The sequence below is a fragment of the Syngnathus typhle genome, linkage group LG6 (genome assembly GCF_033458585.1).
Source record: "Syngnathus typhle isolate RoL2023-S1 ecotype Sweden linkage group LG6, RoL_Styp_1.0, whole genome shotgun sequence".
Classification (NCBI taxonomy): domain Eukaryota; kingdom Metazoa; phylum Chordata; class Actinopteri; order Syngnathiformes; family Syngnathidae; genus Syngnathus; species Syngnathus typhle.
The window spans coordinates 5,321,816-5,347,083 of record NC_083743.1 but is presented as its reverse complement, the minus strand read 5'-3'; the positions used below and the strand labels follow the sequence as shown (position 1 = coordinate 5,347,083).

The following is a 25,268-nucleotide window of genomic DNA, read 5'->3' as shown; positions in this document are numbered from 1 at the left end:
AAGTGTTATTTGATGAAGTGTGAGAAAGAAATGACCAAATATTTTCACTTATGATTGCATAAAATGTGTGGAAGCAATCCCTGACGTCGATTTGATTGAAACTATTGAAAACAGTAATAATGTATGAATGATGTACGTATTGCGTAATAACATCAAAATGTCCAAGATGACCTTGAACGTCGCTTAGAAAAAAAACACTAAAAAAACGGGCGGTCTGGTTTGAGTCAATTAGCTAACAAGGGACTTCGAGGGGAAAACTTGGATTTTCGGCACCGAATACTGACGAAAAAAATATCACTACGGACGAAAAGGCTTTGGTGAATATTCAAAATGCTTTTCAGGTGACTCTTAAGGGTTTTTTACTGAAGTCAATTTTGATGAACGGCGCCTTCTATCGAACAGGTAAGCAATCATCTTAGGCCTACTCCTATTACCTTCTATGACCTCAACATGTAAGTGAAACTTTGTAACAAATACACAGTAAACGTTTTAATTGTGCGTTTACTGAAGTTTTTAATCTCGCTCGTAGAAAGAGAAATCTATTTAATTGCATGTTTGTAAAGCGATTGATGTGAACGTATGTGTAATTCCCCTCCACTGCTGTGGTGTCGCTCTAGTATTAATACCTGCCAGTTAAACAGTAAACCGGAAGTAGTTTGGTGACGATGTGACGCTACCTGATACAATTTGCACATATATCGGTCAAGCAGCAAAAGTACTTTTCACTACAGTATTACACGAACAATCTGCTCATGCAATGAAAGTAATTTGCTGTTAATGATTCATGTAAGACTATTTTCACGTGGTTAAACGAGATCAAGTTAAAGTAAAATTACTTTTCCTTCGACGTGGATCACGTGACAGGCAATCGATTTCCTAATATTCTTTCGAAAGACAACATAAATGTCCTGCTTGGACCCATTATGTGTTTGCGCTATTCTTGAACATTTGTCATTGGCTTAGTTGGTTGTCAAAGAACAACAAAATAATGCCATTAAAAGGAATATGTTTACTGGTGCTTCTCCATTGGACCATCATGGGTCACATGACTTGTAGTACCCATCAATACTCCGTATTTATTTGGTTTTAAGGGTGCAAAACGGCACACCTATCCATTTCACTTACAATGTATGTTGTTCTTTCTTGTCGTGTAAATTTATGCTGTTGTCGTTGCTTAGTTACGTTCATCACTCTCACTTTAGATTGTAGTGCCGGGATTTAAGTAGTCCCCGTCTGCCAGTTTGGGGTTATCGCTTCTCGGCCTTTTGGCTAAGATCAAGTGTAGTATCTGTTCTTATCAGTTTAATATCTGATACGTCCCCTATCCGGGGACCATATATTAAATTGATTTTTGGAACAGGGAGATGGAATAGGGGCTTGCTCCGTCCACTCCACGCATCGACCTGGTATTGCAGTACCTCCAGGAACGGTGCACCCCCCCTCTAAATGTAAATACAAAAGTTCCGACGTTTTATTTTACATGTGTGTTAGCAATTAGGTGGATGGGACTTTTCATGATTTCAGGCGGTAAAATTTTTAGAGGATGTCCTTATATAAACACTTTCCATTAAATTGTTTTTCTTGTTATTGATTACATCTAAAATATCCATGCAATATTTAAAATACGTTTGTGTAGAAGTATAGATTCTCAGTGGAAAAGTCTGAGATTTTAATTGGATACTAAATCATACTGTGAGAAAAAAATCTCATTTGAAAAAGATGTGAATGAAAATAAATTACATTTTACAATGCATGGTGTTTATATGAGTAATGATTCCCAAATGTAGCGTTTCTATGCTGGTGGTTGATCAAAACACGTACAGTAATGCCCTTGCGCCACTAGATGGCAGCAGCAAAGAGAAAAGAAGCAATGCATGCTGGGAACTATTTTGCAGATTATTGTTTCTATTCTAAACTTAATTTATAATGGTCTGATTACTGTAATGACTAAATGTACCTTGTAAGCAGTTCTACGAGTGCTATCCACTGAGTGTGCTCACACGTTTGTACCAAATAAGACCGTGATTGAATATGGTGTGTGCGGTAAAGACTTCGGCCCGGCGACCGTGTACAACTCATACTTACCTGGCAGGGGAGATACCATGATCAAGAAGGTGGTTCACCCAGGGCGAGGCTCAGCCATTGCACTCCGGTTGTGCTGACCCCTGCGAATTCCCCAAATGTGGGAATCTCGACTGCATAATTTCTGGTAGTGGGGGACTGCGTTCGCGCTCTCCCCTGATCACGCTGTCTAAATAAAAATAATTGTTATATAATGGCTGGAAACCCCATCTCCAACCCTTCTGCTGAGTGCCAAGCAGAGTAGGAAATGAGTTCCATTTTTAAGGTCTTAGGCTTGACCCGGCCGAGGTTTGAACCCACAACCTCCCAGTCTCAGGGCGGACACTCTACCACTAGGCCAGGGGTGGGCAAACTTTTGGACTCGCGGGCCGAACTGGGTTCTAAATTTGGACCGGAGGGCCGGACAAGGAGCAGATGGACGTAGGTGTTGTGTGAAGTCATATAAGCGACCTGTAAAGGTCATTGCATAAAAGATCTTGGCCTTTAGTAGGTAGTAAAGCATGGATATTCCAAACATTTTTTTTGAAAACAAATGCATTTATTAACAGCATTAAAAAAATAATAATAATTCACTAAAAAACTGCTATCAGTGATTCTCATAAAATACGACACTGTTATTATGAATAACAATCTCCATCACTTCAGTGCCTGCAGGTCAGATTAATGAAAGATGTTTATCTTATGAGATCACATCAAACGGCAAACATTCTGACCAAATATATCATCTTGAAGAATCGGTGAAAGCATACATCCAAATAAAGTAATCAAAACAGCAACACGGTGAGGGGTATCTGAAAATCAGAGCAGAGTTTTAACTCGCAAACACCTGGTAACAGAGGTGAGGAAACGGGAAACACCTCCTTAAAGTAAGCCTTAAGAACTTTACAGGTTAAGATTAGTCGCAAATAGGTGGTGCATCAATGTCCTTGAGCATCCTGCATTATTTGAAAATGAGAATGGTCGCTAGTTTCAATCCCTGCTATGTGTACAAATCATATTCAAAATGCATTTTTTTACAATAAACTTGAGAGCCTCCCGTTCATTTTCAGTGGGAACAGTGTTGTTGGTCTCCCTTTTTTGCTAGTGCGTCATAGTCTGGAGTAAAATTTGTTGTGGCAATTCTTAGGCGAGATCCGAGGTGTTGGTCCGTCTGTGACGGGTTGATGTTGATGTGGCTGAACGTCACGTCGCGTACGTCGAGCCAAATTGTCCACTCTTTTTTAACATTCGGCACTCACTTCTTTTTTTCGGGCCACTCATTTTAATGGAAGGATTCCAGGGGAAGGTTTGTGGGTGGCTTTAGCGCAAAACTGCATCTGAAAGCTCAGCGCGCGAATTATAAGAATGCTGTCGTCAAAGCTCACGCTCTAAATTCGGGACTGATACGAATAGAGCGAGAGTGCGCCAAGTCCGTACTACTGAGTACGTACACGCACTTGTGAGTGTGCACCGAGCTTTCTGACACGGCTTCCGGTAGTAAATGCGCAGGCGAGCGCTTCGCCATCTACTGGGAAAACGCAGTCATTGCAGGCAAAATGACCAAAAAAAAAAAGTTTAATAATACAATTTGTTCAGGGTTGGCGGGCCGGATTAAACGGTCCCGTGGGCCGGATGTGGCCCGCGGGCCGTAGTTTGCCCACCCCTGCACTAGGCCCATTGAGATGGTCTTTGTAAGCCCCGCCAGAAAGACTGACGCACATCACTACCATCTAACTGAAAACCGCAAATCCCTCCCCCCCACAATTCTTCCGATCTTTGCTCGATTAGTTTGGACTGAGGGCGACGTGCCGAGTCCAGAAAGAGCGAGCACCGTAACGTCTCTTGTAGCCCTTTTTGTTTCGTTTACTGATTCATCAAGTACAATTCTAAAAGAAAGTCACATGGACCACCTTTCGTCTTTTGGGAGTAAGTTCTATTGTTGTCCGAGGCATGTTGAGTCGCTGTGCAATTGTCAACAATTGCGTTAGCATTGTTTTGCTAACGCTAGCATATACGGCGATATAGGCAACGACTTGACGGAGCTATGAAAGAAGACATTGTGTCGCTAAAATTGATAGTTCTTTTTAAAATGATACAGTAGAATTCAAGGCTCCTTGTTGGGTAGCGCGATCATAGCTCGCTATTTGCTATGCTGTATTAAAAAACGGGGCTTTTAGCCGTTGCATTGTTTTGGGAGAGCTGCAAAAAGATGCTAGCCGTACTTGCCTGTGATTAAAACGACAGATTTTGAAAATGTTAGTGCTCAATATTCCAGATTAAGAAAAACAGGACAGACCTGGGCTGTAATTTGCCACGTTTTGATGCCAATTATGTTGTTCATGTAACCCTCAGACGACCCCCTTGATAAGCCACCATGCAGAGGCTGCTCGTCTCACCTCACCGAGCCTTACATCAAGTGTGCAGAATGTGGACCTTCACCTTTCCTCCTCTGCCTCCAGGTGACAATATGTCTACTCCAGGTAAAGACGCTCCTCTTGATGCCGAATAACCTCTCTTTCTATTTTTTCCCAGTGTTTCACCAAAGGCTTTGAATACAAGAAACATCAGAGTGACCACAAGTATGAAATCATGGTAAATTTGAAGCTGAAACCATCACATGCAAACTACTGAAGTCATTGGAGAGAAAGAAAGTCTATCAAAACTGCAGATGCTCCTCTCACCAGTTACGAATGTCAACCCTAAACTCAAAATAATCTACAAAATCAGTTTGAGCAATCATCCTTTGGTCTTGTTTATTCAGACGTCAGACTTCCCCGTTCTGGAGCCCGGCTGGACGGCGCAGGAGGAGATGGCTCTGCTTGAGGCTGTGATGGATTGTGGCTTCGGCAACTGGTCAGTCAAGTATTGAGAATTATTCACTTAGATTGGTGAAACTTTTTTTTTTTTGGACCAACATCAGTGGCCTTTTCACGCTTAAGCACTCACACATAGAGAGAACCGACACCACGTGGACTTCTCTCTGACTGTTCTATAACTCAATTATTCAAACACAGAGATCAATTGAACTCGTTTTGGGATGTTACTAAACCTGTTCCAAAATGTCGGCTCATTGTTTTTGTGCTCTTACTCGCCAGGCAGGACGTGGCCTACCAGATGCGCAGCAAAAGCAAGGAGGAGTGCGAGAGTCACTACATGAAGAACTTTATCAACAATCCTCTCTTCTCCTCCACCCTGCTCAGCCTGCGCAAGACCAAAGATGCTCGCTTCGCCGACGGCGCCATTCCCTTTAAACGTCAGTGACGGCGCATCAATGCTGTTTTCTAATAAATAAGAATAATATTTAATGTTACAGCGACCGAAGAACCACCTCGGCCAACGTTTGATTCGGTGCTCTCCAGGGACATGGCGGGGTACATGCCGGCCCGCGCTGACTTTATGGAGGTGAGCATTTAAATTCGAGTCTTGTTTTGCTCCCGATGGACTCTGAATGAAGTCCACTCGATGGAGTGACTCATACTAGCAGGCAGTGACTCATCCTAACTTTTACACTTTGACATTGTTGTCAAATATGTGCATGGAAATCCAGATGACTAAGCAGCCGCAAAATAATAATAATTATAATCTTTTTGTCCGTCCGGCCACGCAGGAATTTGACAACTACGCCGAATGGGATCTGAAAGACATCGACTTTGTGGACGACGACTCCGACGTTCTGCGTGGTGGGTGGCGCTTGCCGACCGACGCTCAAGCCCGCACGACATTGCGCGATGGTTATTTTCTGTTTGGTGTGTTGCAGCACTCAAACTGGCCGTGGTGGATATTTACCATTCCAGATTAAAGGAGCGACAACGCAGGAAGAAGTAAGTTGTAATAATGCCAGTCGCTCACTAGGTGGCACCGTTAGCCACTTAACAGCACTGCCGCTTTCCGTCGAGTTGATTTCTTTTCACGAGAAGCTTAAATCAGACTGAATTGTTTTGACGTGTATTTTTCTGTCTTTGTCTTCCCAGGATCATTCGCGATCACGGACTCATCAACATGCGCAAATTCCAGAGTGAGTTGCCCTTTGACATGCGCGCTCACACCGTCGCCATGGCTACGCGCGAACATCGACAGCGCAAATGAGTTTGAAGGAGGTTGAAGTTCCGCGCGCATGATTTATTCATATCAGCTCCCCGCATCGCATCACTGCCCATCACTCGCGGCCCTCCGCAGACAAAAGACAAACTCGCCGTCAAGCTGCCCAACGGTTGTCATGGAGACTGTCGGAAATCGTGCGCACGCTCAGGTGTCTGCGTGTGTGAGAGGCACACACAGCTCCTCTCTAAGCGCCCCCCTCAGCTTTGAGACACAACAAGCCCCGAGGTGGCCAATGCAGCACGCATTATTGTAACAACAGGTGCAAACATGTCGGAGCTGACGTACTGTGATTATAAAAAGTCTGCACACCCTGTTCAAATATTAGGATAAATAACTCGGAAATAGGACGTGGATCAAAATTCACTGGTGATATTGAAATGCAAGTCACGTGCGAGTTTAAACGGTAGCTGATGATTGTTGCCTTTATTTCTGACAACATTTGTGTCGTCTCACTTTGGTTCCTCGCAGTGCTGGAGCACTGCTACCCAAAGGAGGTCCAGGAGCTCTACGACATCATGAGGCGATTCGCCAGAGTCACAGGACCCGTCGAGCATGACAAATTCATCGAGAGTCACGCATGTCAGTATCTGACCAAACATCACTGTCTTGTGTTGTATTCACGCAAAACCTTTCAGTCCAGAGTTTTTCTTTCTGTTGTTTCTAGTGGAGTTTGAGCTGCGGCGGGAGATCCGCAGGCTGCAGGAGTACCGCAAGGCCGGGATCAAGTCCTTCTGCAGTGAGTCGCCGCCCAAACGCAGCAGGGCTGTTTGGCAACAGCTCACGTGTTTGCGCGTTGCCCAGGTGCCAAAGTGTACGAGCGCGTGAAGCGAATGCGTGAGGACGAGCGTCGCAAGAGGACCGTGCTGTGCGACATGCTGCAATACATCCAGGACGGACGAGCGTGCCAGCAGTGGCTCAGCAAGCAAGCCGCCATGTAAGACAAACACAATGTGTGTGTGTGTGTGTCCACCAGCAGATTCCATTTAGTATTTTTAGCCTTCAAAACAAGCCTTGTCCATTTTCCCCATCACAGTTTTTTTTTTTTTTTCCTTTGTGTTTGAGCCAATCTACCGTGACTGCACGTGTGTGCGTGTTTATTAATAGTGTGACTTTTAATCTCCCGCCTGCAGAGATGCTGGCATCACCCCGGCTGTCACCACAATCACAACATCGGGTAGGCGTTATTTGCAGTTGTTGATGTCTATTGTGTTGAATGTCGCCAAGAAGCGTCGAGGGGGAGCGGTCGGTCGGGCGGATTATAACACCGGCACGTTGACTGCGCGACCAAGCGTGTTGTGTTGCAGTCTCACTGTTGTGTTGTGCCTGTCTCCATAGCAACAGGCAGAAGGAGCGCGCCTCCCCTCAACCTGACCGGGCTGCCTGGTACTGAGAAGCTCAACGAGCGTGAGAAAGAGGTATTTGAAGCCTTGCTTCAAACCAAGGTGCCATCAGATGGTGTGAACATGTTGTTGTTTTGCGCGTAGTTGTGCCAGGTTGTGCGCCTGGTGCCCGGCGCATATTTGGAGTACAAGCAGGCCTTGCTAAACGAATGTCGGCGTCAGGGCGGCCTGCGTCTGGCTCAGGCGAGAGCGCTCATCAAGATCGACGTCAACAAGACACGCAAGATCTACGACTTCCTCATCAAGGAGGGAAGCATCACCAAGGCCTAGCGCTGATGCGCCACCGCCGCCTTGTCTTACTTTGTGAGACGAGGTCACCACAACATATTTGTTACAATGAGTGTTGTTTCGACCGCCGGACTTCAACTTGGCGAAAAGCTCTGAAATCACAATTATGAACATTCCAGTTGCTGAGACATTACTGGGAAATTTACAGATAATGTTCCAAACTGGAAACTTTCCGTCCAAATGAATGGGAATAAACCAGGAATTTAAAAAAATTGGACATCGGCTCTTAATTCGGGGCAGAAATGTTTGGGAAATGTACATAAAATTTGTGGTAAAATATTTACATGGGAACTAAGATAGGGGATTTTCCTGCATTTGGTGAAATTATAAATGTGTCATATTTTATATTTGAAATTACCCAATACCCTGCAGGTGTCTAGCTCCGTTTAAAAAAAAAAAAAGAAATTCATCTAATTTACTGCTGTTGATGTCTCCCTTTCGATCTTGCCTGCACTTCATCCTTATCGCCGTGGCAGCCCTGCACAAACACATGGCATCTTGGCACTCCAGATTGATGCTTGAGCTGGAGTTAAACCCCCCCCCCCTTTTTTTTTTTGTCAGTGGCCATCTTTTTCTATCGCATAAATAATAATTACTGATATAGTAAATGAACTTTTCTATGTTAGGGTATTATAGAGATGTGCATACTTTATCTGAAATGACATTTTTAGACCGTCGTGAGACAGGTTAGTTTTACCCTACTGATAATGTGTCGTCGCAATAGCATGGCTCTATGGCTCTAACCCTAACTCTAGCTCTAACTCTAGCTCTAACCCTAGCTCCAGCCCTAGCTCTAGCTCTAACCCTATCCCTAAGCTTTTGGGATGGTTATATGGGGCAGCACACGAGCAAAAGGCGCTCACTCTCGTTCACTGAAGAAACTCGTTCTTTTGAACGAATCGTTCACTCACGAGCCAACACTAGAGCAGAGCGAGTCGAAGGTGGATGGCGCGTGGACTTTGTCGTCATGTTGGCGTGTCGTGCACTAGACGTGGACCTCCTCCCCCTCCTCCCATCACCTTTCTCCGACTCCCTCCCATTCCTTCCCTCGGCGTGATTTAGCGGACTGAGTGCCGAACACGGCGCACTGATGCGGGCTTTGCGTTGAAGAGGAAAACCGTCACGATCATCAGCTTCCTTTTCATTCATTTGTGGTAGGTGGCGGATTTACATTTATCCAGCAATACTTATTATTTCATATCAAACGTTTTGTCAGTTTGTTGATGCATGTTTATGTCTATAAATGTATACAGCAAAATATATATATTGCTTTTCTACATAAATAACAAGGAAGCGGCCTGCTTCCATAGTGATGCTTCACACCGTTAAGCCTTGGGGGAGGTATGCACTCCACCCACTTCCATTTTAGTTCTTTTGCAGCCCACAGTGTCAATCAAGCTAAATCAATCATTCCTAAAGTTCCAAGAAGTGCTTTGCTCTACTTTTTCATGTCATCGCTTGCTGGCTCGAGTTTCCCAGTTTTTATGACCTGGCGAACCAGAACCTGAGGGAATTTTTACAGGCACGCATGGACATACACTCTCACACATGCTTCTCGATGCTCATTGGTTTGATTGACAGTGGATTGCCAAAGATTACAGAGTCGGTTGCCATGGCAATATCTGCATCGTTCTGTCTCGGTGCACTTTTCATGTAGCGACCAATTAGTCAGGATTACAAGGAGAACATCTCAAAGATTCTGAGTCGTAACCGTCTCCTGTCGTGGGCTTTTGTTGTCTTCCAGGAGTCATTTTTCTCTACAATGACTTCCCGCTCCTGAGGGATTTTCCTATTTTACTTCTCATCATCTTTGTCCATGGGTTCCCGCAGTCAAGGCTACTTTCCGGCCCACCACCATCACCATCGTAGCTCCTCCTTGGCGCCTCTGCCGACAGCGGTGGCGCCAGTGCCCCGGCTGCTGCCTGAAGGCGGCATGGCCCAGATCACACCGGGCCTGTTCCTGAGCCGAGGCAACGTGGCATCCAACCGCGCTCTGCTCCTGTCTAAGGGCATCACGTGCGTGGTCAACGCCACGCTGGAGCTACCCAACTTCAACTGGCCGCACGTGGAGTACGTGAAGGTGCCGCTGGCTGACGCGCCCCACTCGCCCATCTCCCTCTACTTTGACGGCGTGGCAGACAAGATCCACAGCGTGGGCCGCAAGCGGGGTGCCGTCTTGGTGCACTGCGCGGCTGGCGTCAGCCGCTCTGCCTCGCTGTGCCTGGCCTACCTTATGAAGTACCACCGCGTGTCGCTGGCTGACGCCCACGCCTGGGTCAAGGCCCGCCGTCCCGTCATCCGGCCTAACGGCGGATTCTGGCGCCAGCTAATCGAGTACGAGCGCAAGCTCTTCGGAAGGAACTCGGTCAAGATGGTGCAGACGCCCTACGGGGTCATCCCTGACGTCTACCAGCGGGACCGCCGCAGTCTGGTGCCCTACTGGGGACTGTGAAAAAAAAAAATACTCAAGGTTTTTCAATGAACTCTAGAAACAGGGCTGGACCAGGACAAGGGTGTGGTCGGTCTCCTAATGTTGACTGTGCTTGTCATGATGTCACGTGTACGGTAGCAATTTTTTGAGAGTATCGTAAAGCCCCTTGAGTTTGATTCGTTCCGTGTATCTTGATTTACATGTGACCGCTCAAAATAAAGCAACAGCAAAGGTCATGAAAAAAAAATTACCCAAATTGCAAATTGTCTGCACCTTTAATAACCTTTTAAAATAGTCAAAAAGTCTATTTTTTTACTGGTTTCTGATTTTAAAAACAAGTCTATTAATTTGTTGAGCAGTATATGGTCATAAAGGCCCAAAGAAGAAAAACCATAACGACGATGTAGCCTGCAACAAAAATTATTTTGAAATCAATGGACTGTGTCAGTGGCAATGTTTGTGTTTGAATTTGGAAAAAGAAAGAATAAAGACTTCTTCGCAACACGACTACAATTTATATTTACGTTAAGCTTTTAAATGTCGGGCGAGATTGTACAGTTTATAGGACACACAAATGGTGGAAAACCTTTTGAAATGATTTCTCGTTACCACCATCAGACAAAAAAAATCATCAGACATTTGTTTATTTACATTCACATAACTCAAATAAATTACATGCCCAAATAAAACCCATCCTCCGATTAGCTAAAATGTACACCAGGGAGACATTCAAAACGAAAAAGCAAAAATAAACGTGTCTTCCAGCCAAGAAGAATTTAAAAACATGGAAAGTTAAAAGAAGAACACATTCAAGTCAGCATCTGTTTTGTTACATTCCAGAGTTACCAGATCAGTGGTCTAGTGGTAGAGTATCCGCCCTGAGACCGGAAGGTTGTGGGTTCAAACCCCAGCCGGGTCATACCAAACACTATAGAAATGAGACCCATTTCTTCCCTGCTTGGCACTCAGTGTAAGGGGTTGAATGGGGTGTTAGATCAACAAATTATTATTTTTTTTAACTTTTTAACTTCAAGCTTTTGACAGGATCCAGTCACAAAGAGTAAAATGGCCGCCAGTGGACGTGACTACATGAATAAATGAACAAAACTGTGAAAGTTGGTCACTCAAAGCAGGTCGGGCAAGATGAGACCCGGCGGTTTGGGCTCCACGCAGTTGATCCAGAAGTTGGCGCAGCTGGCGTGGTACTGGTGCCCGCCGTACACGAGCTTGAAGTTGTCCGTCTCCGAGTTGAATGCCTGAAGAAGAGGAGGGAATAATCCTTACATTTATTTTTTTCAAGAAAACATTGGAAAAGTCCAAAAATGTCGCATCATAGTATGTGTAAATATTCTCTCTACACGTATGTATTTATTTGATCTTCTTTTATTTTTTCCAAGCCTTGATTTGGGTCTCAAACAAAATACGGTTTCAAACCAGGGTTAGGATTTCAGTCCTAAAGTTACGATTTGAAAAATACGTTTCAAGCCGGACTGAGAGCTTCAAGTAGGATTTCAAATTGGGAGTTCAAATCTACAATATGGAAGCAGCTGAAGCTATTTTAGAAGAAATTCAAGTCTTATATTTACCATGGACTTCCGAACACTTTCTGGAGTCAACGCCTGAAATCACAACACAGTCAACACAGGTACACGAAAAAGGAGGAGGAGGAAACACCACCATCCTGCAATGTCGCCTCACAGCAGAACCACAACCACCACTAGACTAGAAAGCTGGTCTGCAGACTTGGTGAAGCAGCATGTGGCCCATTATTCACCTCCCCTCCAAATGAAAATGCCAAATGGACACAAAGTGTGAATCCATCTTGGCTGCCAGTGCGAGATCCAATAAGGGCGCTCTCATTCCACTTGATGAAAGAAGATGAATGAGGTGCAGGAGGAGACCCTAAGAAGCTCGTCATGTTATTTGCTCGACATTGGCTCTTTTGGAATTGGCAGAAATTGGCTGATTGTTTTTTGCCTTTTTGCATACATACGAGAACAAGCCAGCAGTCCACAATGGCTCCTCACCTTTCAAGACTTTGTGCTCCCGTACAGAGCGAGCAGACAACAATGAGCCACATTGATTGTGCGCTAAAAGCACCCCGCCGACCACTGATTGCTCAAATGGCTAACGTGGCAACAGTTACTAAGGCGCAATGTCAAAGCTTCAGATTTCTCCGACTGCTGCAGTGACGGGCCTCACTCGGCATTTCTACGCTGCGGCAGAGAGGAGCCGAATAGGAATGTCATCAAGTTGAATAGATGAAGGAACCCTGGGAAAGATCCAAAATGGACGCTCTGAAGCAAAACTTTCATATAAATTTGGGGGCTGAATTTAAAAAATTAACAAAAAGGAGGTTTTACCAGAAGTCATATGGATTTTTTTTTTTCATTTGGGGAACAAATAAGAGGCCACATCCACACTAAACAGAGCCAGAATAACTGGAAGCAAGTTAAATAAGAGCCAATTTAGTCGCCCCCACCCACCCACACATAACCACACACACATCCCGCCACACCAAGCTCACCCACTAAAGAGAAACAGGCCAGCCAACACCTAACCCCCACCAGAGGCAAAGAGTGCGACCACAATTGTCATACTCGTTTAAAAAGACGTCCCAGCGTGCTTGCTTCTTTCCTCTGCAAACACGTCCCACAGTCAGACACTGGCAACGCTGCTTGTGCGTGTGCGCGTGTGCATGCGTGTGCCAACCTTGCTGCGAGAGTCCACATTGAGCAGGCACACGCCGCACGCCAACTCCTTGGCGTTCTTGATGCCGTGCCGCAGAATGCAGGAGGTGAAATCCAGAGAGCTTTCATCGGGCTGCGCGGGACACAACAAAAAGCGACGTCGTGACAAACAATAGTGTGAGCCCCAAACGCTCTCGAGGGGCTCGGCTTTGCCCATCAATACGCGGCTGGAGATGAGTTTCATTTGTCGCTCTGCATGGATGAGCACGGTCAATCTTGTCAGGTCTTCTGCTCTGTTTACACACAAGCGCTTCATAAATCCATGACTGTATTGTCGCTCCCGCTGTTGGGAACACGAACAGAATCAATGGCGGATCGATCCGGAGTTAACGGAACGAGCGTTCCATTACGTTATCGGCGGCCTTCTGTTCGGGAACTGTTGCTGCTCTATTGGCAGCGTGTGCGTGGGCGAGTGTTGAAAGCGGAGGCGAGCGTCGATCTGCCAGGGACGGACGGGATGGAGTCGCACGTGTTGCAAGCTCCAAGTCTTAAGCGAGTCCAAAGTCATTTTGTGGCGTCGTCTGAATTTTAACTCAGGCAATTTTTTTTTCCATGTTGTTGAAACGTAAATGACAACCTGCATAGCGTCTCCCTTGGTGGCAATTAAAACAAGAAGACTAAATTCCTCAATTGGGCCGATTAGCCGTTTCCTCAATCACTTCAAATGACACTGAAGGACAAATTAAATGTCGAACTAAAACGGAACATTAAGTTGACTCAAGTCAAGTTAGGCGATTCCAAGTGGAGTCCGAACAATGTGCGCAAACGGCGTGGTCTCACCACCAGCTTGGCCAGCGACATGAAGCTGGTGAGGTTGTTCCACACGCGGTTGATGTCCTTCAGCAGCTGCTGCAGCTTCTCCGAGCACACCGCCGTGGCCTTGACGCCCAGCTCCACCCGCCTGGTCACGCGGTAGACCTCCACCACACCTGACGCAAAACCACGCACGGGTCGTTAGCGTAAGCCTTGTAGCATGGAGGCGCGCGTGGGCGCGCTTACCCAGAAGGTACTCCATGCCCTGGACGGACTGGATGACCTCCGTGCACACGGAGGAGCTGCTGATGCTGTTCAGCGTGTTGTTGGCTTTGGTGATGACCTTTGAGTAGAAAGACCGCATTATTAAAAAAAAAAAAAAACATACAGCATGAATTCTTCAGGTGTAACATTAGCTGTACACAGGGTCCCTCTAGTGGTACATGAAGGTCTCACCTAATTCATTTGCGCAAACCAAATGTCGTACAAACCTCAAGAGCACTTTCCAAACACCTCTGCCACTCGTAAGCATAGCGCTCGCTCTCCTGCAACGTCATAAAATAAAGGTGTCAGTCAAAAGATTAAAAATAATCATGAGAATATCGAGTGGTTGAGATGTTCACCTCCACCTCCCCCGTCAGATCCTTGTACTTGTCCCGGATAATGGGCAAGGTGGGCTTCTCGCTGAGGGTGCTGGAACGGTCTCGGAAGGGCTGGTCTGGAGGCAGAGATGCGGGCGGGCGAGACATCTCCTTCTCGCCCAAGCTGTGACTGCGCTTGTGGGAGCCTGAAGGTCAGACAAGCGAGAACTTTTAATCAAGTTCAAACACGTGACTGGCTTGATTTGGTTGCTTTTGATTAATGGGAATTTTTTGAGCTTCAGACAATCTGGGTGAAAAAAAAAGCTCACCTTGAACAGACAAGTCAAATGTGGCCAGCTCGTTCTTGATCATCTCCTCGCTGGATTTGACTTTGGGCTGAGCGCTGGCCTTCAGGAAGTCAGACTTGCCAAACTTGGGCTTGTCTCCCTGGAAGGCGCCAAAGTCGTCCGCGGTGTCGCTCAGGCCGGCCTCTAAGCCGGTCTCGGGAGGCGAGTCGGGCTTCTCTGAACCGGTTCCGGCAAAGTCCCCAAAGTCGTCTTGGTCTTCACCGCCCGGCCGTTCGCTGCCGGTGAAGTCGGCGAAGTCTTTGAATTCGTCATCCTCCGCTTGGAGGGACGAGGCGATCTCGGCGGACGAGACGCTTTCCGGGTTGAGTTCAGCTTTTAGAGCGGGCGTGAAAGGTGGCGGGGCGGCAATGGCGCCAACGTGGCCCAGCGGCTTCTGGACGTCGCCGCTGCCGCACTCCTCCCGGTCCGACCAGTCGTAACTGGCCAGGGTGCTGAGGCCCGAAGTCCCAAACGGGTCGAATTTTATGTCATCTACCTCTGCAAAGACAACACAGACATCCATGGCAACGCGTGATAAAAAAAAATAAAAAATCGCTATCCTATCCTAAGGTGTTGTGTCTTCTGTTTCATGGGTACGAAGGAGAAGGAGGTAAAGAAGAGTATTATCATAATTTGCTTTAGCTTTGCCTCTGATTGTATATGTTGGTATTAAAATAGCAGACTAGTTCATTGTGATCATGTTAACTGTGTGGGGGGGGGAAGGATTTCTTACACGTTTATCCACCTGTTTTCTGAGTTTGGTCACGTGACTATCGCAAGCTGAGCCGTGATTGGTTGGAACTGAGCAACTGTGATGTCATTTTCAGTTGACAGCGAGTGGCAAAATGGACGTCGGCCCCTGAGATGGAGGGGAAAAAAAACGGGTGGATTCTTCGTATTCCAAAAAACGCAATATTAATCAGAATATCATGTTTTCAAGAACACAAAGAAAAGTTTTGTCGCGTCCAAAGCAGCCCCAAAAAAAGCAATTTGTGAAATTGACAAGGATCTAGTGCTGCATGTTGAAACACTGAAAGGAAGAAGAAGGAAAAATAAGACGGCACCCATTTTTGAGCCATACCAAGAGGAATATTTATTACCACAACATGAGAGAAGAGAAGAGCGCCAGAAAAGGTCACAAAGTAGAATTGAGGTCTATTGTTACAACAAGAGCTTTTTTTGGCAAACTAACAGTGTAAAACTAGACTTCAGATTTGTTGCATTGTACTAGGGCATGCAGAGTCGGTAGCAAAAGGGCAGAAAAGAGAAAAAAAAAAAAGCACAAAAGCAGAGTGAGAAGGCACATTCACAGACTCAAATCAGTCATTCGGAGAAAGAGGTGAGCAGATCCATTCAACTACCAGGTTGGAAAGCAACGAGGAAACACTACGGAAACCCTTTGAGGACTCAAAAAGACAAAAACAAAAAAAAATTGCAATGCAGAGGCTGTAAATTGGTCACATTCTGTGCTTTTAAACAATTATGTCAAGTTGTTAAGCACTCAAAGGGTTATTAGAAAGCAGCCCAAAAACTGCAAAAAGGACATCCGAAAAGAAGATTTAAAGAGACAGTATCCTTTAGTGACGCTTTGTGAGCGTCGTCTTGGCGAACCTGGTGCTCTCGAAGAAACAAATTTCTTTGAATCGACCGGCTATCACAACTTGTGCCTCATCACTGTCATAAAAATACAATTCAGAAAACTGGTACATCCCCCCCCCCCACCTATCACATCAAATGGTCTGTGTACTTGTCAATTTCACAAATTGAAAAAAAGGCAGCAGGAATAGCAACTGAGGAGCAAGGATGTGACGATTCAACCTTGAAATCAAAACAGTTTCCTTCTGTACACCGCAACGGAAGCCACTTGACAAAAGGAATACTGTCTCTTTAAGAGTACGTCGTCGAGAACGTGCGTGTTCAGAAACAGGCGGCGGTCAAAGTGAGTTGAACAACACGAGATGCTCTGTGGCTCTTCAAAAAACTGCATTAGATAAAAATATATTTAAACGGAGCCACTACAGCAGGACTAGTGAGCGTCGTTGGAATGCAGCCATGTTGCGTTACTCTTTCTTTATGTCCTAAATGTTTTTATTTATACGGCAATGACGATGCACAACTGGATTCAATCATGTGTATGAAAAAAAAAATGAATGGCTGATCAGTGAGTGAGTGAATGAATGGGTTAGGCCCCTACTCACGGTTGTTTGCTGAAAAACTCTCCCATGTGCTAATTTTCTGCTCAGGACAAAGCTATGTCTAATATGGAAATGTTACTTTGGCGCCATCATGTGGTGGCAATGATGAAGTAAAGGAGTGCAGCTTGAGTTAGTCAGGCCATGAAATTTGTGTCTAATGGAAAAAAAGTGCTGTGCCGCCATCTTGTGGTAAATGTAGGAGATTAAATGATTACCGAGATTTTTTTTTTTTTTTTTTAAAGAAACCAAGGAAGAAAAACCTAGACAGAAAGTGTGAGACAGAGAATAGTTAAGACGACGTTCAAATCTTGTTAGCGGTTTTAAAAAAAGCAATTTTCCTTTTTAAGTGGACAATATTAAATTATCACAAGAGGGGAGGGGTGGGGGGTCAATGTGATGGAGCAAAAAATTCTACTAGAACCAACAGGATTTAAATGAATGAATAAATATGAATAAACAGATGGTTAGATAAATAAATAAATACATATATAAATAAATAAATGAATGAATGAATAACTAGGATGATGTTGGAATGGAGGATGGTGCTTAACATCCAATTTGATATGTTACAATATCATGAATACTTGAACATATCGTGTGTGCATGTGTGTAAGTCTATGTGTGTGTGTGTGCGTAAGAGCGAGAGGGCTCCTCACCAGAGCAAGCGCACTAGTTCCTCACCTGTAGCGGGCGGCTGGTGGGACGAGAGCCCAGTGAGATCCAGCGAGCTGTCCGACATCACGTGCTTCAAGTCCCCGCCCACGTCAGTGAGCTTCATGTCCAGCTGCACCGACAGCGCGTCCTCAGAGTCGTCCTTCCCGGCGCTGCTGCTCCCGATGGACGGGAGGTCCAGGGACTTGACTGAGGCGCAGTCTTCCTTGCCCTTGAAGGCGGCCACCTTGTCCACCAGGGTCTTTTCCGAGGCGCCGAGCGCCGTGCAGAATTTAGACGACTGGAAGTCGGCAAAATCGTCGCCGCTGTCCTTGGCGTCGTCGTAGGCCAGGCCGCCGCCGCTGCTGCCGCCTTCTAAGGACAGCTGCTTGAACACGTCGTACTTGTCCAAGCTCTGCTGAGAGGCGCTCTCAATGCGGACGGCTGGGCTACTCTCGCTTTTGGGCTCCGCGCCAGAACTCCCGAACGCCATGAAGTCGGCAAAGTCGTCCTGCGGCGCCGCCACGGGAGCTTGAGCGGCATCTGAGGATGAAGCGCCATATAGGCCAAAGTCCCCAAAGCTGGGCGGCTTGGCGGCGCTCGGTGGGGGGACCAGAGAATTTGCTAATGTGCCAGTTTGCGTGTCGGAGGCGGGCAGAGCGGAGGGTGCCATAGTGGAGAATAGATCCAGGTCTGCCATGTTGAGAGGGTTCTTGCCTTGAGAAATCGAAGCGGCTGGCGGCGGCGGCTGCTGCTGTTGCTGCAAAGACTGAGAGTTTGGGAAAGCAGAAGGGAAGGTAGGCTGGAAGATCTTGGCCTGCTCCGAAGGCTCTAGTGGAGAAACGCTGTCTGCGGTTTTAAAGTCCGTGAAGCCGTCGTCACTTCGGACAGACTTGAAATCGGCAAATCCCTCGCCTGCGGAGCAAAACACAAAAAACAAACTTTGGGAGACGGAAAGAAATTTGAAACCCTCAACAAAGAGATCATCACACTGCACACTAGGGGTGAAACGAGTCCTCGAGTATATAAAACATCACGATTCCATCCAAAAAAAAATCTGCCTTGGGTTGGTGTGCATGGTCGGGAAAGAAGTCAAGTTGGCCGCTGCAACAACTGCTCCATGGTCGGAACATGGCACCAGTGCGATGACGTCAATTCCAAAATTAAATTTTACCAGATAATCCACGGACACCAGACTGATGCTAGGCTAAATTATTCCTGGCAGCGCGTGGCGGTTGACTTGACTCGTCTTCCGACTAGATAGGATTCCCGACTCAATATTGGCAAAACCGCACTCGTGTGCAAAGCAAAAAAACAAAAACAAAAAAACACGCAGAATACACCCTAGAAACGAGCACTAGTTCACTGCAGACTTAGGGCATGACTTACTGGACTTGTAAGACTGGGCCCCATTCCAAACTGTTCTAATGAAACGGGAAGGGGCAAAACAATTGGATCAACAACGTGGAAAAACAAAGTAGTGCTGACCTCGGCCAACTTAGCTTTATCTTTAAAAATCATGTCAAATACAAGGTCATGAAATGACGGCGGTGACACTTTGTGTAAAAGGTTTGAGACCCTCTACAAACTTCTTACCTAGTGGTTTCTTGTCTGTGGTGTTTTCTAAGTGTCTAAACACACTGTACTTGTCTCCTGCATCTAGATGTGAGGAGAAAATGCAATGTAAAATGCATTCAACAAATAAGACACAAAGATGTGAAATAAGGTAGAAACGTGTACCTGATGGAGGGAGCGTGACTTCTGAGGGCTGCTCCACAGACAGTTGCTTGAAGACGGCGTACTTATCAGAGGAGGCCGACGAGGTCCCGGATAGAGGAGTCAACATGGCGGGTGCGCTGAAAGATATCAGGGTTGGGTTTATCAAGGACGGCGAGAACTACAATTTAGATCATTTTATTCCGCCTCATCGTCATCTCCATGTATAACTGCTCTCATTGTGATGCCGAGGAGCTTCCTCCAAGGTGGAAAATGATGGCTGACTGATTGAGTTACCTGTTTTGATGCTGTGTCGCCGTGCTGGCGGGGAACTTTGCGCTGGATTCGCCCTGGAAGTCAGTGAAGGCTTGGTCACCGGTTCCAGCCTTGGGCGCCTCCTGGAAGTCCTGGAAGTCGTCGTCTTCCACTTTGGTCCCCTGGAAGTGTTTGTATCGTTTTGTTAGCCTGCACCAGTGGAAAAACTGAGCACTGATAGGTGAAATGTTACCTGGGCCGGAGGGAAATTTGCAACAAAGTTGGCGGGTGCAGGAGGAGCCTGTGGCGCAGTCATGGGTGGGGGCATGACTGTCGGGGTGGGCATGGCCATGGACACTGGCGGGTGGGTCATCATGGGCTGCTGGTGCTGGGGCATGACGGGGGCTAAGGCCATAGCCAGGGCCGGCAGGTTGGGCACCGGCGGGGACGGAAACTGACTGAGGATTTCCACGTTCATTGCGGGCAGGCCGCTCTGAGACACACACATATACATTTTTTTTTTTTTTTTAATTTACTTATTTATACATTTATAAATATCAACGTTGCAGTTTAACCAAATATAATACACATTAAAAGGTTCATGACATAAAAGGTCATTTAAAAAAATAATACACATTTCATTAAATAAATACAAATTATATTTCAAAATTGCCATTGTGACTCGAGTTTCACCTGAGCGACAGCGATCAGCGCCAGCACGGTGTAGAGCTCCTCCTTCGTCAGCATGCCGGGCGTCGTGCGGTTGGCCGATGCCCAGATTTGGCCCAAAGCTTCCCGAGGAAGACCCGACGACATGAGAAGCGGGTACAGCTTGGCCGTGTCGATGCCAGCCGGAGTCATGCTGAATTCCAGAACTTTTTTGAACATCTCTGAGGGCAGAAAAGGAAGACATTTTGACAAAATGTTCCCGAGTCAATTTGAACATTCAAAGCTCACCTGGGATGAGGCTATCGTTGTAAAGCCAAGCTGGCGGCATGGACTGCATGTGTTCTTGTTGTGGATACACACCAACGGCACCTGTTGTAATCAAACACACACACACACACACACACACACACACACACACACACACACACACACACACACACACACAGTGTTATTTGTTGAGGGAGAATACAAGTTGCTAGTTGCCAAGTCTCTTGGCAGCTGCTGGAATCCAGAACTGCACAAAAACCTTCTCCAGAAAGCTTGATGCAGCTGTGACACAAAAATAGAACTATCCAAAATATCCATTTATGGCTTATTTTTCTTTTTTTTTTAGCATAACACAGAAGGAAATAAGCTTGAAAGACAAGGTACTAGCGCACATGATTAGCAGCTTGAATGAACAGCCTCGGTGTTTGCCTTGATGACACAAACGAGGGGAGGAAAAACACACAAAGAAAAGTCCATGCGCATCCATGTTAAGCCAAAGCGGGCAGAAAGAAGCAGCAAGAGATTTCCTCAAGAGAAACGCTGGATGTAGAAAACCTGCAAATTAAGTCTAGCGGAAAGGCTGTAAAGGTTGAGAGTACCCGCATCCCCCCCCACTTGACAACCATCAAAATCATTCAAGATGTCGGATTGATTTGATTGCGGAAGAAAATGTGCTTTGAAAGCCAAGAGGGAAGCGGCACTTTTAGTGGCAGAAGAAGCTGCGGCGGTCTGGGAAGAAAATGGCTTCTCTCACCGCTGTGACCACTGCTCGGACGGGAGGCCTCGGGAGCGGTCGGGGCCACACCGGGCCCCGACACGACGGCCTCGGGCGGCCTTTCCGTGACGAAGACCGACTGGAGACTTAAGTCCCCGGAGGGCGCGGCCCAGTTCCTGGACTTACTGCTGCTCTGAAACTGGGCGGAAACTTTAGCTCTGGGACTCATTTCCGTCAAAATCCGCCTGGGTTTAAAGGTCAAGTGCGCCGTCTTGCCGGCCGTGAGGTCGCAAGAGGAGAAAAGCTTCTCTTCCAGGGACGGGCCTAGAGGGGGGGGGGCGAACGGGGAACATGCGTGTTTTTCATCAGCTGTCTTGACCAAGGCTGAGAGCACTGAGGAAACCGAGAAAATGGCTTTTGACTCGCGGCTCATCAGTGTCAATTAGAAATATGGGACACGATGTAATTTCTTGGGAGACAGCATGCTGACCCTAATTTGTGTTTCATCAGGTAAGTTGATTTTAAAAACAGACGTGCTAGAAATTCCGACAAATTATTGTGATCATTGAAGGACGGGCTAATTAATGAAACGCCGAGATTACAAGTGAGCTTCGAGGCTGATCTTAGCTAGCAGGCTAGCCGATATGGTTCGCTAATTGACTCGGAGGCAACACGACAGCGTATTTTATATACTGTACCTTGAAATGAAGTTTGTGAGCTGCTGTTGATGGCAGAGTGTGAAGGAGTGGCAGTGGGAATGGACACAGAGGAAGGGAGGGAAGGGAGGACTTGAGAGGAAAGGCGCGAGTCTGCCGAACCAACGGGACCCTGAACAAAGTCACTAAACTCCTCGTCCTCCTCGGGCAAACCGGTCGTGAGGGAGCCCGTCATGACGGTCCTGTGGGAGGAGGTTGCAGAGGGAGAAGAGGAGGAGGAGATGGAAGAGGTGGGCCCTTGAAAGTCACTAAATTCATCATCGTCCTTGGACAAAGGTGGGAGGAGGGAGGGAGTGGCGACAGATGAGTGGGATGAAGAGGGTGATGATGACGATGATGAAGTCAGGTCTGCAAGAAGGAACAAATCGCGATGATGGAACACACACACAGACGTGCACGACAAATGAAGCAAACAGCAGTTCCTCCTCCCAGAAGGGGGCGCTGTAGTAGAATCATCTGCGTACCCATTTGACTTTTTTCCCCCCATTGGTGATCTGAGCCATCTGTTTGTTATCCAAATGAAATGTGGCCAACGTGGAGCTCAACTTTGACAAACGTGAAGCTGTACCTGGTTTCTTGCTCTGTGACGACGGCGTGGGGTGCATCTTGGCGTCTCTGCTAAAACCGTCCAGGTTCCCCTTGATCGCCTCCAGGGCATCGTCCCGGCTCTTCTCGCCCATCTGTACAAAAAAAAAAAAAAAGTAAGTGACTGACTGGAAGCAAAAGCTGGCGACCGAATGTCACCTTGGGTTTGACGCTACTGAGCAGCCTGAGCTTCTGCTTCTGCTCCTCAAACTGCCGCCGTTTCCGGTCCTCCTCCAGCATCTTCTGCTGCTGCTCCAAACGCTTCCTACAAAAAACAAAACGGATCTGTAACACAGACAACTTAGAGAATGTAATTCTATAAATAGATGAAAGATGTTCGCAAGAAAGAGAGAGAGAGAAGGCGCGTTTCTCTTACTGAAGCTCCTCGGCCATTTGCTTCTGCATGTCGGCGGTATATTGCGGGCCGGCAGGTCTCATGCCCATAAATTGCGGCCGACCCATGAACGGCATTCCGGGGGCCTGCATCCCCATCGCCATGCCGGCCTGTGACATGACATTTGTTTTCCCATCACGCAATTGAATGAAGAATTCAATCGTTGTTTCATTACGATTAATTCATTGGGTAAATGAAGACAGTAAGCTGCAGAGGATAAAGAATAGGTGAGAAGAGTTCTGTCGACTGTGTCCGGAACCCACCTGCATTGGCATGGCTCCTGGAGGCATCTGACCCCCAAAGTTGATTCCCATCATGCCTTGCATATTTGGTTGCATGACCTGAACCATTGGGAAACCCTGTTGCTGCTGATGCTGATGCTGCTGATGCTGCGGCTGTTGTTGTTGCTGCTGCTGCTGCTGCTGTAGGGGCACCAAGCCTGCACACAAAACAAAAAGGATAAATTGGTGTTTATTTACAGTATCTGAAACACGCTAGGGGTAGGGGGAAAAAAAAAAGTGATAAATGTATATATGTAGAGAAACAAAGTATTTGTACTTGTACTTTCCATCACTTATACGCACTGAGGGGGAAAAGTTGATTAAAAAAAAAAGTAGCTAACGAATTGGTGATTCAATTTGTCAAGCAGCTTGGGAAAGATCAGACCAACAAGAGGCCAATCTGTTTTTCGACAGCTTGGAGCAAAACGAAGATGAGAGAGAGGGGGATCATATGCAATGTTTGCCAGAGCAGACGTTGAGTTACATGATTGTCTACTAATTGTGCTTATTTCAGTTGTGAAAGATGGCTGTTTTTGTTGTTTATATCTACCAAAAATAAAAAACATATATTGTGGCTCACCTTGCGGCGGTCCCAAGTTCCCTCCAACAGGATACATGAAACTGAAGGGGGAGAAAACAAAAAGGGATTATGATCTTTCCACCCACACTGGCTGGGCTTCAATTTCACCTGTGCAGTATCATTGTCGTCCATTCATTCATTATTTACGGGGCTCAGGCACACAGCATGAAAAATATATGAAAATGGTTAGATGTCTTTACTCTGCAGTGAGCGGGTAAAACGTTAGTAGAGTTTTATGTGAGGTTAATCAGTTTAAAGTTAGCAATGGCTAAATTAGCAACAATACACCACCGGAAGTAGTGCGCTTGGTCTTTCAGAATAAAAGCATGATACATATAACGCTTTAAACTGTGAAAATGTTGCTACCTTGATAGTATTCTTGATATTGTTCGTAATTATTTTGTTTTCAATATTTGTATTCATCTTGATATTCTTTGTTTATGGTCAAAAAGAAAAAAAAATCCTTCTTAACACCTGCTGCTATAGGATATTTTAGGTTATTTTTTACATGACTCGTGTTTTGTTGTATTCATCTTACTCTGTCAAAACAGACATTAGACTTTGTTCAATTCGTTGTTGTTGTTGTATTATTAACAGGACGTTTTGTTTCGAATATTACAATACAGTATTGGCGTATTGTTTGAATAGCTCCCGCTATGGGCCCATGCATTTACGTTATTAAAGCGACGTCACTCACATATAACGTCATAAATACATGTCAAAGGTGGTTCGATTCGTGTTACAGTTCATTTAAAAAAACAAACAAACAAAAAAAACATATAGTCAGTCTGTCTTGATTATCGTGGTCGATTCCTCCCGTGACAGAAGCCAGCTGCTAACGTTAGCTATGGCAACCAGCCATCTCGTCAGCTGGCTTCAACCACAAAACCTGCCGGTGTCGACGTCACTCTTAAGCCACCTCGATGACCACATAGAGGCTAAGCGGTTGTAGATAAATGTCGAAAGAAACATGACTAAATGGAGATAAAGAGGATTGTAAAGCCATTTGAGTACCTGCCGCCTCCCGATGATCCCGGCCGCAGCGCCATCTTGAGAAGGGCAGGAACAAGGCCGGAGTTGACGTCATTCTTTACGTCGCGTAGCAACATCCCCGCGTTCGGTCTCGCAGGCGCGTCCTAGTGTGGGTTGCTGCAGTGCACGCATTGACCGATAGGTGTCAGTGTTTATCTTTCCATTGGTAAATACAACCGAGGCGGCCATTGAGTGTCACAACAAAGCAGTTGCATTGTTGCCACCTGCCAGCCTGGCTAATAAAATGGAACAGTCGAAGTAACGGCAGCCAAACCTAAATTTGAAACCTTAACTCGGGCTAGAAACCATACCGAGAAAGCACTCACCCTTGTTTTCAATTCTAATCTAGATTTGAATCCCTAATTTGAATCACTAACCCTTATGTGAAACGTCAACCCTGGCTTGATTGTCTCATTTCCAAAACCACTTGAAACTCCAACTTTTGTTTGCAACCTTAATTAAAAAAAAAATCATAATTCTTATTTAAGCCTAGGATGCAG

At 46.1% G+C, this 25,268-nt stretch overlaps 3 protein-coding genes and 2 non-coding genes across 12 annotated transcripts; 4 read left to right on the top strand and 1 right to left on the bottom strand.

The window, feature by feature from the left end:
* The first annotated feature begins 213 nt into the window (after positions 1-213).
* Positions 214-8,083, top strand: tada2a (transcriptional adaptor 2A). 2 transcript variants are annotated; one of them, XM_061280789.1, is made up of 15 exons: positions 214-402; positions 4,414-4,520; positions 4,594-4,653; positions 4,823-4,914; positions 5,157-5,314; positions 5,375-5,463; positions 5,669-5,741; positions 5,819-5,882; positions 6,033-6,076; positions 6,631-6,741; positions 6,827-6,898; positions 6,964-7,096; positions 7,293-7,336; positions 7,498-7,577; positions 7,647-8,083. In XM_061280789.1, the coding sequence occupies exons 1-15, from the start codon at positions 378-380 to the stop codon at positions 7,830-7,832; spliced, it is 1,338 nt and encodes a 445-aa protein (XP_061136773.1). In that variant the 5' UTR covers positions 214-377; the 3' UTR covers positions 7,833-8,083. The 2 variants fall into 2 exon arrangements, with proteins under 2 accessions (XP_061136773.1, XP_061136772.1); XM_061280788.1 differs by lacking the exon at positions 214-402 and adding an exon at positions 3,771-3,987 and having other exon boundaries at positions 7,647-8,080.
* On the top strand, positions 1,250-1,440 carry LOC133156272 (U2 spliceosomal RNA). The gene has a single exon (XR_009714839.1). It is a non-coding gene; the product is annotated as a U2 spliceosomal RNA (small nuclear RNA).
* Positions 2,078-2,241, top strand: LOC133156270 (U1 spliceosomal RNA). Its single transcript, XR_009714837.1, has one exon. It is a non-coding gene; the product is annotated as a U1 spliceosomal RNA (small nuclear RNA).
* A 502-nt stretch (positions 8,084-8,585) lies between the features above and the next one.
* Positions 8,586-10,783, top strand: dusp14 (dual specificity phosphatase 14). The gene is made up of 2 exons (XM_061280542.1): positions 8,586-9,004; positions 9,595-10,783. The coding sequence occupies exon 2, from the start codon at positions 9,667-9,669 to the stop codon at positions 10,300-10,302; it is 636 nt and encodes a 211-aa protein (XP_061136526.1). The 5' UTR covers positions 8,586-9,004; positions 9,595-9,666; the 3' UTR covers positions 10,303-10,783.
* Positions 10,784-10,909: 126 nt separating this feature from the next.
* synrg (synergin, gamma) lies at positions 10,910-24,828 on the bottom strand. Of its 7 annotated transcripts, none has more exons than XM_061280534.1 (24): positions 24,751-24,828; positions 23,737-23,777; positions 23,139-23,314; positions 22,858-22,985; positions 22,641-22,746; positions 22,465-22,576; positions 21,879-22,244; positions 21,220-21,573; positions 20,487-20,567; positions 20,223-20,419; positions 19,783-20,022; positions 19,572-19,711; positions 19,299-19,414; positions 19,155-19,217; positions 17,589-18,473; positions 14,695-15,210; positions 14,408-14,571; positions 14,276-14,329; positions 14,031-14,127; positions 13,812-13,960; positions 12,994-13,104; positions 12,882-12,920; positions 11,868-11,900; positions 10,910-11,537 (listed from the first exon to the last, which is right to left on the bottom strand). In XM_061280534.1, the coding sequence occupies exons 1-24, from the start codon at positions 24,783-24,785 to the stop codon at positions 11,406-11,408; spliced, it is 4,335 nt and encodes a 1,444-aa protein (XP_061136518.1). In that variant the 5' UTR covers positions 24,786-24,828; the 3' UTR covers positions 10,910-11,405. The 7 variants fall into 7 exon arrangements, with proteins under 7 accessions (XP_061136518.1, XP_061136521.1, XP_061136520.1 ...); XM_061280537.1 differs by having other exon boundaries at positions 21,220-21,504; positions 24,751-24,812; XM_061280536.1 differs by lacking the exon at positions 12,882-12,920 and having other exon boundaries at positions 24,751-24,812.
* Between the last annotated feature and the right edge of the window lie 440 nt (positions 24,829-25,268).

Excerpts from the sequence above, each read along its gene's own strand:
- tada2a (XM_061280789.1), top strand. The coding sequence starts at position 378 with ATGAACGGCGCCTTCTATCGAACAG. Across the intron at positions 403-4,413 it reads CGGCGCCTTCTATCGAACAG|ACGACCCCCTTGATAAGCCA; the intron begins GTAAGCAATCAT and ends TGTAACCCTCAG. Across the intron at positions 5,315-5,374 it reads CGGCGCCATTCCCTTTAAAC|CGACCGAAGAACCACCTCGG; the intron begins GTCAGTGACGGC and ends TTAATGTTACAG.
- dusp14 (XM_061280542.1), top strand. The coding sequence starts at position 9,667 with ATGGGTTCCCGCAGTCAAGGCTACTTTCCGGCCCACCACCATCACCAT.
- synrg (XM_061280534.1), bottom strand. The coding sequence starts at position 24,785 with ATGGCGCTGCGGCCGGGATCATCGGGAGGCGGCAG. Across the intron at positions 15,211-17,588 it reads CCACCAGCCGCCCGCTACAG|AGGTAGATGACATAAAATTC; the intron begins GTGAGGAACTAG and ends TTGTCTTTGCAG. Across the intron at positions 13,961-14,030 it reads GGGCATGGAGTACCTTCTGG|GTGTGGTGGAGGTCTACCGC; the intron begins GTAAGCGCGCCC and ends GTTTTGCGTCAG.